The 11,693-nt window shown below is 35.4% G+C and overlaps 1 protein-coding gene and 2 non-coding genes across 3 annotated transcripts; 1 reads left to right on the plus strand and 2 right to left on the minus strand.

The window, feature by feature from the left end:
- Window positions 1-6,746: 6,746 nt before the first annotated feature.
- LOC111631114 lies at window positions 6,747-9,727 on the minus strand. The gene is made up of 5 exons (XM_023375312.1): window positions 9,719-9,727; window positions 8,029-8,247; window positions 7,867-7,906; window positions 7,585-7,793; window positions 6,747-7,183 (listed from the first exon to the last, which is right to left on the minus strand). The coding sequence occupies exons 1-5, from the start codon at window positions 9,725-9,727 to the stop codon at window positions 7,121-7,123; spliced, it is 540 nt and encodes a 179-aa protein (XP_023231080.1). The 3' UTR covers window positions 6,747-7,120.
- Window positions 8,305-8,376, minus strand: Trnah-gug. Its single transcript has one exon. It is a non-coding gene; the product is annotated as a tRNA-His (tRNA).
- Window positions 9,728-10,517: 790 nt separating the features above from the next.
- Trnah-gug lies at window positions 10,518-10,589 on the plus strand. Its single transcript has one exon. It is a non-coding gene; the product is annotated as a tRNA-His (tRNA).
- Window positions 10,590-11,693: the final 1,104 nt, after the last annotated feature.

Here is an 11,693-nt window from a genome sequence, read left to right on the forward strand (position 1 = left end):
AAATTGAGTTGATAACATAATCGAACAAGTCAAAGCAGCTTACTTGCGCGAAATTTGCGGCCGTCAATGCCAAACAATTCTTGTCATAGACTTCGGAAAGCTAAATGCTTGTAATGAAAGTCACTTAGCGTGCACGGGCGAAAGCCTGGGACCGTTCGGGCTACCAAGCTGTCTCGAATCTGTGAAATCATAACTGTAACTTATACCGACGTCCTATCTGTCTCTTTTCTCCGTTATCACCAGGCGCTGAGTCACGTAATTGTAAAATGGGAACTCTACGACGGAAAAGTGACGAATCGAAAGTATCGTGAGCACGTATTATGATGTATGCATAGGCATACGTGGACTAGAGAGATAGAGGAAAGAGATGGGAAAGAGAAAAGACGAGTGCTTAAAAAGGATAGGCAGGGTCAGACCCTCAGATGTGTGCCACGATTCTCGAACGAATAGGTGTGTACGTGTGCTGATCTTTGTAATTATAAATTGTGGATACTTGTGACTAATATTATTAATTTTTTTTATTTTGTGCATGTTATAAGATATAAATAAATATAAACAAACAACATTAACTCGATAACATTAAATCTAAATACCAAAATGATTAATTTACTGTGTTTGTTATTTCTTACTCCTGTTTTTAGGTATTCGGTATTCGGCCGAATACCGAATAGTAACCAAATATTCGTTACATCATAATATTTAATAATATCATAATAATATTTTATTAAAATATTATCTGAATGAATATTTGATTTAGTCATGATATAAATGAAGGAACATGTCGGCATGAAATTTGAAAAGCTTCTGGTATGTTTATCGCCGTGAGTGCCGAAGTTGTCTATGTTGGATCGTGTTTATTTCAGGTAAACGTACACTTAAGCGGATGTACTGTACATTTTAGCCGCTGTAAAAAGCCATCCGGCCGTGGAGTTTTTACTGTACAGTACATCCCGAATTAAGTCGATACAATATATTTAATGGATTCATTCCCATATTAATAAGTCAGACTAAAATATTATTATTGATTTTTCAGTTAACAGAGAGGTTGCAGCCGAAATTTTCATCTCTAAAACGTGAACATCGAACGTTGAGCGCCGCCATCCTGTAAGCCCAGAAGTTTGACAATGGCTTTTGGAACGTCGAGCGTGATTCCAATGACGTTCCAAAAGCCATTGTCAAATTTCTGGGCTTACAGGATGGCGGCGCTCAACGTTTTAGAGATGAAAACTTCGGCCGCAACCTCTCTATAAACTGCAAAATCAATAATAATATTTTAGTCTGACTTATTGATATGGAAATGAATCTTTTGAATATATTGAACATTGCATCGACTTAATTCGGCATGTAGTGCACAGTACAAACTCCACGGCCGGGTGGCTTTCAACATCGCTTAAGATATACTGTACTGTACATCAGCCTAAGTGTACGTTTATCTGAAAGAAACACTATCCACCATAGACAACTTCGGCACTCACGGCGATGAACATACCAGAAGCATTTCGAATTTCATACCGACATGTTCCTTCGTTTACATCATGACTAAATCTAATATTCATTCAGATATTATTATTCTTTAGAAATAAAGTATTATTACAGTTTAAAAATCAAACTTTACAAAATTTAAATAATCTTAAAATAACTTTAAAAAAATAATTAAATGTTTAATTTTTTTAACGAAATTACTAATATTTAATTTCCTTACAATGGAATAATCCACACAACAATGCATTTTAAACAATTGATTCCATATCCAAGAAAATTTTAGTATCGGCAAAGAGTCGGCAAATTCATATGAAATATAAAAAGTAAAAGAATTATCTAAAGATTTCAAAATAAAGTAAGACATTTTAAAACATTTCTATTAGTTAATTATAGATTTTCATCCAATAGAACGCATTCACAAAAGCAAAATGCCTACACACAAAACATTCCAATTCGTTTATAGTTAATGAATTCCTAATAGAATTTCTTTACATTTATTTTATAATATCGCACTTAATATTTGCTTTATATATTATTAATTAATTAATGTTTTTTAAATGTAAAATTATAAATAAATTTTGTAATTTTAAAAACATTCGAATAATTTTCAAACTTACGATTCATCACGTTTAATATTTAAATTATAAAACTTTAGAATAAGTTATATTAAATTAGTTTTATTTTGATATTTATTTATTTGGCTGTTGTATAGATTACTCCCGGTGGAATTTCAAGTTAGGTTTTTTGGACAAGCCGCGAAAGCGGCGCGTAGTACTAGACGACCGCGAGCGATAGCGAGCTTGTCGCGGAAGAGGGGCCTTAGGCCCCGACCCGTGGATCAACATCTGCCTCTATTGAAGGTAAGTGTACAGTCTGTTTTCTTGGCCTTTTACGTGGGCAGTTTTCTTTAGTCTTTGCAGATGTGTCTTTAGAATATGTGGCCGAACTGACTGTTAAACACGCGATAGTCTTAGCGGAGAGAGCGACGCGACTTCCGATCGCCATCGCTGGAAATGACGTAGGTAGTAGGCGATTCTTTACATGGCTATATCTCGTGAAGGGTCGCGCGTAGTGGTATGGTTCCTTTGACTTTTTTGTTCTCAAAGTTCGAAAGTTATATTTACGATTTTTGGATAGCCCGATTTCTTGCCTTTCAGTATTATTTGAATAGTTTGCACATTTTCACCGCTAGACGGCTGTACTAGCAACTACGGTGTCGTCTGCTTAATTTTCTATTTTCTACGCAGCAATTTTGAAAATTGTACTTCCTTAAGCTAGTATTAGAAATAGCCAAAGATAAGAAAACATGTATTGAGTAGTTACAAGATCAGGGTCTCCTTCGTAAAACAAAAAAGTGTAATAAATGCAAAGAGTGGATGAAATTAGAAGTGTTGACCGAAGAGAAAGATAAAGGCAAATGATGGGGATGCGATGCCATAAGCACGGACAGGAACAACAAATCACGACTGATACTTTCTTTGAGCAAGTCCGAATCTCACCACGAAAAGCAATCATTCTAATGTACTGCTGGGCGCACCAGATGAAATGAGATAAAGCAATCCACGTGTGAGGACCCGAACAGGGGTCGATTGAGGGGTCCGAATGAGGGGTGTCGATCGAAAATAAAGAGCGCCTTTCAGACGCTAAGGAAACGGATTAGGTGTCTCGATTGAACAATGCAATTGTTTTTTTTTTTTTTTCGTAAATTTGTTAAACAATGGAAACGGATAAATTCGNTTTATTTGGCTGTTGTATAGATTACTCCCGGTGGAATTTCAAGTTAGGTTTTTTGGACAAGCCGCGAAAGCGGCGCGTAGTACTAGACGACCGCGAGCGATAGCGAGCTTGTCGCGGAAGAGGGGCCTTAGGCCCCGACCCGTGGATCAACATCTGCCTCTATTGAAGGTAAGTGTACAGTCTGTTTTCTTGGCCTTTTACGTGGGCAGTTTTCTTTAGTCTTTGCAGATGTGTCTTTAGAATATGTGGCCGAACTGACTGTTAAACACGCGATAGTCTTAGCGGAGAGAGCGACGCGACTTCCGATCGCCATCGCTGGAAATGACGTAGGTAGTAGGCGATTCTTTACATGGCTATATCTCGTGAAGGGTCGCGCGTAGTGGTATGGTTCCTTTGACTTTTTTGTTCTCAAAGTTCGAAAGTTATATTTACGATTTTTGGATAGCCCGATTTCTTGCCTTTCAGTATTATTTGAATAGTTTGCACATTTTCACCGCTAGACGGCTGTACTAGCAACTACGGTGTCGTCTGCTTAATTTTCTATTTTCTACGCAGCAATTTTGAAAATTGTACTTCCTTAAGCTAGTATTAGAAATAGCCAAAGATAAGAAAACATGTATTGAGTAGTTACAAGATCAGGGTCTCCTTCGTAAAACAAAAAAGTGTAATAAATGCAAAGAGTGGATGAAATTAGAAGTGTTGACCGAAGAGAAAGATAAAGGCAAATGATGGGGATGCGATGCCATAAGCACGGACAGGAACAACAAATCACGACTGATACTTTCTTTGAGCAAGTCCGAATCTCACCACGAAAAGCAATCATTCTAATGTACTGCTGGGCGCACCAGATGAAATGAGATAAAGCAATCCACGTGTGAGGACCCGAACAGGGGTCGATTGAGGGGTCCGAATGAGGGGTGTCGATCGAAAATAAAGAGCGCCTTTTCAGACGCTAAGGAAACGGATTAGGTGTCTCGATTGAACAATGCAATTGTTTTTTTTTTTCGTAAATTTGTTAAACAATGGAAACGGATAAATTCGAGGAAAACGCGACGAGAGAGAGGAATCATATTCAGTCGCAACGTTGACCTCTCCCGCGCCCTTCATTAGGTTTCGAATTGTCACCAGGTGACTATGAGAGACCAATGGAGAGGCGACGACGGTTAAGAAATCTATAAAACCGTGCGACTCAAGGGACAAAGGTTCTTGGTTCTTGGTGCTCCTCTTCAGGATTTGTGTGATCCTACTTATCAACAGCAACCGATTCGTCAACTCCTGTGACTTACTGTCGCTCTCCCGTGACGTCTTGATTTGCACAGATTTGCCTTTCACCAGAGACTTTCGCCGAAGCTGTGCCGCACGCCCCGGGGCCGTCGATCTCAACGTACGACATCGAAGGACCAAACGGAGAAAGTCGGACCCTTGAAGGAACTTTTAATTTGCTCCCCGAGCTGTGTTACGTTGAATATTTGAAGTACGATGTAAGAATCTTTTGTTATATAATAAACGGGTTAAAGATGGTAAACCTGTCTCAGAAAGTCATTCTGCGCCCACACGACAGAAGGAACCGCTCAGCTGTCGAAAAACCTCACCCTAATCGGCTGACCTCACACACGAATCGTCGCTTGAAGATGAAAAGACCTCCCCGAACACCGTGGTAGATTGGTTTAATTACTGTCGTGAAGTCACCACGAATGACTAGACGCAGAGTATGATTCAGAAGAAAAAATTGGCAGACCCGGTCATTTAGTGGAAGTCGATGAAATGAAATTAGGACGCCGAAAGTACAACCGTGGCAGGATGGTGGATGAACACTGGTTGTTGGGCATAATCGACCGAGAGGAAGCTATTGATTTTAGAGATAGCCCCGAAAACTGCCGAGACAAGCCGACATTGGTTGCTTTCATACAGAAGCATGTCGAACCCGAAACTACAATCATCACGGATGTTTGGAAGAGATATACTGGTAGTTGATTAGAAGAATATGGATACGAGCACCAAACCGTCTTAGCGTGAATTTTCCGAAGATGGTGCCAATACACAAACTGTAGAATGTAACTGGCGATCACTGCGAAGACGACTCAGCCGTGGTGGAATAACAGACAATAATCTAGTTTTACATCTGTGCGAGTATCTGTGGCTCCGTCACGCGCAGCAACAGGATGGGACCCCTTCGTCAAGTTGATCGAGAACATTAAGCAACAGTATCCTCTGTAGATGTGTAAGTTGTTAAAGTTTGATCATCAATTAACATGATGAGATAAAGAACTAGACTACTTTTTTAACAGGGACAATATGTATAAAGAATCAGAAAGCGCCACCTAGTGAAAAACTCTAAAATGGCGTAGAATGCATTTGTAAAAGGCAAGAAGTCGTAAATATAATTTTGTTATTTTTCGTCTCCGGTCCAAAAGTAGGGTATCGTTGAACTCTTCTCCGTCCCCTCAGTTCAGATATATATTCAAAGTCCCAAAATTCCACCGGGTGTAATCTATACAACAGCCCAAAACAAAATTTAAATAATCTTAAAATAACTTTAAAACAATAATTAAATATCTCATTTTTTAACGAAATCTATATAAATAAAAATGTAAATGTTCGTTTGTTCAAAATCTTAAATTTCCGAAAGTTCTTAATTAACCGATTGCTTTGAAATTTTGACACAACGTTGCATTCGAATACGTGTGTATTTTTATATTATATAGATGTCGAAATTTCCCCCACGTAGGAGAGGGACAAAATTAAGGCTTACCATGAAGAACTCGGCTTCTATTATGACATTTTAGATGTGATTTCCTACGTTTTGATTGCATTTTAATAGGGTACGTCAAAAGAACGTACACTAAGAAGGGATTTTTCGAAATTCCCTCCCGCTGAAAGTGTTATACATTTATAATAGATACATTTTGAGCCACAGCAACGCGTGGCTGAGTACAGCTAATTACTAATATTTAATTTTCTTACAATGGAATAACACGCGTAACAATCTCTATATTACAACTATATTTCTGACGAAATTCTTAAGAATTGTATGCTAAATACAGTATTTGTTTCTTGTAGGCAAACGCTAGCCTTTCGACGGAAACGCGGAGAAAAGAGCAAGATTCGTTGAGTTCAAGTCGTTCCGCTCGAAGGTGTGTACATATCTCTATTCTACAACTACATTTCTGACGAAATTCTTAAGAATTGTATGCTAAATACAGTATTTGTTTCTTGTAGGCAAACGCTAGCCTCTCGACNAATTTAAAGGAATTATTCGTGATATCATTAGAACAGAATGATCTAGTTTAAGACTGTGTGTAAAAATTTTTACACGTTTTTTGTATAAAAATAGAGAATAAAAAAGTGAACAAATTTATTATTTTCGTGAGATTTAATTGTAGAATTATTTAATATCAAGTTCGTTCTATTTAACTGCTTTGTTATACAGATAGTTTCTGACTTGTGACACATTTCCATTTCATCGAACGTAAAAAATAATGGTGATAATAGGGTACGGGATCAAGGTCGCGAATAATACTGTTTACTGTGTATTTTTCTTGTAAACAGTCGTATCGAACAAATAAACGGAAATCAAGATTTTCTTCTGAATAACTGATTAAAATTTGGATTATGATTAAATATTTTATAAGATTTTTTTTTGTATTTAGGACGAATTTCATCGCCGAGTACGAAAGGGACATTAAGAAATAGTATAACTTGTCCGTATTTACAAGAGATTTGAAAGATTAATTCCAATAGAAACAATAAAATATCTTACAAGCTCACAAATTGTATTTTCCTCTTAAATTATGCTACTAATAACACAATACAATTAAAGTTGAACAAATTAAAAATTTCTTAAACACATTTTCTACGTTAAATAATATATTTATTTGATTAGGTAATTATTGATAAATCATTATATTAATTGATGTAGTTCTTTTAAAAAATATAAATCAGAGAAGACACGAATATTTTCTTTCTGGAAAAGAAAAACAATTTCTCAGAGAAGTAATATAATAAAATAAATAATACTATAACTTATATAATTATTATAAATTTACATGGTGGAAATAGAGAACCTAAAGTCTGTAGACATCTAATAATGGGTGACACGAACGGACAACAAATTTTACGGACGATTTCAAAGGCATTTGCGGTAGAATTTTCTTTTGAAAGAGAATGTTCTTCAACTGAAGATATTGTTGAAATGACGTCAACACTTTTAACGTTTAAAGGGACTTTTACGTAAGTTTCTAAAAGGGTTCCTTTGTCCTGATAAGAATTACAATTATCACAAGAACAATTGCATTTTGAACTTTCTCCGCTTTTTGGAGTTTGATTTCCTGTGTCATGTAAATTTATTGATGTTTTAGAAGTTACATTTTTAGAAGAAGATTTTCGAATATTTCTTTTCCCAGATTCTACAAGAAGGGAATCGGGATATTTATTTTCTGAGATAGTTAAGAGAGTACTGTTCGAACTCCCTGGAAAATCCATAACTGGACTGGAATTAGTGGAATTAGAAGGCAATATTTTGTTTTTCTTTGTTACACTGAGCGATTGATTATTTTCAGAAAATGTTGATTCAACTAAAATGATATTAAAATTTTATAAAGTAATAAAATATATTCATTTTTAATGTGATTTACATTAATTAATTACATTGACTTTTGGTATTTTCGTGTGAATTATTTGAATTTCCCTAAAATCAAAAGAAAGATTGTAATTAGAATATACCGATTATTCATTATCGGTATACTGCAAGATTAATTTAAAAATGAAATTGTCCAGGGTAAACAAAATGAATAAATCAATCACACTAACCTTAACAAATGCAAATGCAAATTCCATAACATCTGCTTGGCTTTCGAAGGAAGCTCGAAACAAATTTTGATCTTGATCTTCCCAATAAGCATTATTTTCTCGATCAACCCACGAATGAATTAAATTAGTTTCGTATGTATGATTATCTATTGTGAAATATAATACAATGGCTTGAACAGAACTGTCCCAACCAAATTGCAAAATACTTTCACCAATCAACTATAGATGATGTAGAATATATTTACAATACTATTATTTATTAGAAAAAAAAATAAGTGCCGTGACCAGGATGCGAACCTGGGTTATTGCGGCCACAACGCAATGTTTTAACCACTAGACGATCACGGCAACTCCGAGACGTCTCTAAACTTGTCCCTATTTCCTATAAATATCTGAAGTCACTGAAGTGTAACAGAATGAAAGAATACGAAAAGTAGTTTAACCTGACATTTGCAAAATACTACAGATATCGAATTAATCACATTTTAACATTTTAGCATATAATTGTAATATTATTAACAAATAATTTATTTTGGATTGCAATTTGAAAAAGTTGTATATCTATAAATTCCCACTATCGTCCTTCCGTCATTTCTTAATTTCTTGAACAGAGTTAGGTAGACGAAAGGCAAGACTGGTTATGGAAACCTTAGGGACAGAAGTCCACGATTAACTATGTACCAAGTTCGGATGCAAATCTGAAGTCACGTTATTTCAATTTAATAATTCCCCCCGAAAGGTGTTAAGATAGATGACCGGCACGATACTATTAAAGGAAAAGTATGATGTACAGGGGCAAGTAACTACTAATTTGAAGTGGAGAACATATATTTTAAATTAAATAAATTAAAAATATGCTTAAAAATTGCAGTCCGGCATTATGACGATGTCACAATAAATAGAGGTTGAGGCCAACGTTTTCATCGCGAAAACGTGTACGTCGGACATTCAGCGCCGCCTTCCTGTAAGCCTAGAAGTTTGACAATGGTGTTTGGAATGTCGAGNTTATTACAATATTACAATAGATATTTATTTTGGATTGCAATTTGAAATAGTTGTATATCTATTAATTTCCATTATCGTCCGTCCGTCTTTTCTTAATCTCTTGAACAGAGTTAGGTACACGAAAGGCAAGACTAGTTATGGAAACCTTAGGGACAGAAGTCCACGATTAACTATGTATCAAATTCCGATTCAAATCTGAAGTCATGTTATTTCAATTTAATAGTTCCCCCCCCTTGAAAGGTGTTAAGATAGATGACCGGCCCGATACTATTAAAGGAAAAGTATGATGTACTGTACAGGGGCAAGTAACTACTAATTTGAAGTGGAGAGCATATATTTTAAATGAAATAAATTAAAAATATGCTTCAAAATTGCAGTCTGGCATTATGACGATGTCACAATAAATAGAGGTTGAGGCCAACGTTTTCATCGCGAAAACGTGTACGTCGGACATTCAGCGCCGCCTTCCTGTAAGCCTAGAAGTTTGACAATGGTGTTTGATATGTCGAGCATGATTCCACTAACGTTCCAAACGCTATTGTCAAACTTCTACGCTTACAGGAAGGCGGCGCTGAATGTGCGACGTACATGTTTTCGCGATGAAAACGTCGGCCGCAACCTCTTTAATAATTGCTCTTTTTCTTTACGAATGCTCTGCAAATGGACTTTCATTCTGCACAGCTACTTTCTCCATGGTTTTAGCTTCAGAAAAGAGCAAAAACCATGTATATATCCGAAGTCTTGAATGGTTACACCGTTATTAATTAATTAATCGTAAATTTCAAAAATGTTTAAAAATTAATTTTAAGAACATTATCACAATGCCTTTAAACTACGTGGGAAGTATCTCCTGGTAAATAGAGAGGTATATAGAAAAACTAGCAAAGAATGCCCAGCATTGCCCAGAAACTCAGGAAAGAAGTTGAGTTGACTTTGTTATATGTGGGGTGGCAGATAGTAACTATGCAAAATTTGGTACAAGTCAAAGAGATCGTCAATTTGTGGGGATGAAATCAGCGGAAGGAGCTAGAGTTAAGAGTTCGAAAGTAGCTTGTATTTTTTGGAGGATTTTATAGACTAACTATGCAAAATTTGTTCTGATCGCTCAAAAGGTTTGAGAGTTTGAGGATAGTGGAAGAAATCAGAGAAGAGAAAATTCTGTTTTATGGTAGTCCATCTTTTACCGATTTAATTTTTTATCCAGAAACTCAAATAACACACTGGAATACAGAATCAACAGTAGTGTTGATCAGTGAGTGCCTCCTTGAAAATGAAAAAAATTGAAAAGCTAGTTTGTAAAAAATCTAAATTATAGGATGTTATAGCAAAAAAAATGAAAAATTTCATTAAAGTTATGGAATGAAATATATATATGAAAATTGAAAATTTTCTGAAAATAGTTCCGAAACTTAATTGTGAAATATTTTATCAATATATGAAGTGAAATAATTTTAAGAATAAGAGTTTAGCGATGTGTCAAAGTAGCCGTGATCGTCTAGTGGTTAGGACATTGCGTTGTGGCCGCAATAACCCAGGTTCAAATCTTGGTCACGGCACTTTTTTTTCTCTTCTAATAAATAATATTAATTTATTAATTTAAATGCTAATTTTTTAATATATATACACATACTTTACATCCAATTCTTTTTTACACTGGCACAAACTAAACATTCCCAAAAAGTTCTTGTAATAAAATACTGTCCGTATGAAAGATCGGCCTTAAAACCAGTAGAAATAATAAGAAAAAGTTAATATAAGGGAAGTGATAAAACTACCGGAACAAAATTTGTTGTTCCGATATTCTATTAATTTGATTGCATTATTTATCCTTTTATATACGAATTCAAAGCATTTATTATTATTAATTTGCAGTATAAAATGCATGGCTAATTAATACTCTTAGTAAAATTATGCAAGTTAATAACAGAACAATGTTTAAAAATAAACAACTTCCTTAAATTTCAAAATATAGACCGGAGACCGGAACCCGTCTAAAGTGTAAACAAATTCATTTCTTTTATTTACTTATATAAAAAATTAAATTAAATCGACAATGAAGGAAGAATATTTGAAAACTAGCAGGTGGGCCCGGCGTTGCTCGGGCAAAAGTAAGGCTAGGACTCCACTACCGTAAAAACAACGTAAAAACCCCTCGACGTAAAAGCTTTTAACCACGTGACCCTGATATCTTACGCTTGAGCAGGCCGTAAAACCAGCGTAAAAGCGAGTTGAGCTATGTTCAACTTTCGACAGGATTACGACCGTAAAACGGTACCTTCAACCAATCAGAAGTCAGTGGAACTACGTCATCGCAACACGAAGCTAAAATGGCGGAAAACGAGCTTTTGTGTACGTGCCCTCGTGGCTACTCTAGAATAGATCCGGAAAGATTTATCGAAAACATCCGAAAGTATTCGTGTATCTACGACAAGAGGTAACTCGATTATAATAATGGATATCAAAGGAAATCCTTCAATTTAGAGGCGTATATAATAAAAAAGCTAAGCTTATAAGTGCTGTATATTATCTTAATAATACGATAATAAAAGTTAGTATATGAAAGTAACGATATTATTTTTACTACATTTGTAATTATAGTACAGAAAATACTCGTAGAATATAATCGTTGTCTTTATATCGATATATCACGTAAACAACCA

This window comes from Centruroides sculpturatus, unplaced genomic scaffold (genome assembly GCF_000671375.1).
Source record: "Centruroides sculpturatus isolate CEXI.00-Female unplaced genomic scaffold, Cexi_2.0 scaffold550, whole genome shotgun sequence".
Lineage (NCBI taxonomy): Eukaryota > Metazoa > Arthropoda > Arachnida > Scorpiones > Buthidae > Centruroides > Centruroides sculpturatus.

Excerpts from the sequence above, each read along its gene's own strand:
- LOC111631114 (XM_023375312.1), bottom strand. Across the intron at positions 7,907-8,028 it reads TTGCATTTGCATTTGTTAAG|GGAAATTCAAATAATTCACA; the intron begins GTTAGTGTGATT and ends TTTTGATTTTAG. Across the intron at positions 7,184-7,584 it reads GAAAATCTTCTTCTAAAAAT|AAAGAAAATATTCGTGTCTT; the intron begins GTAACTTCTAAA and ends TTTCTTTTCCAG.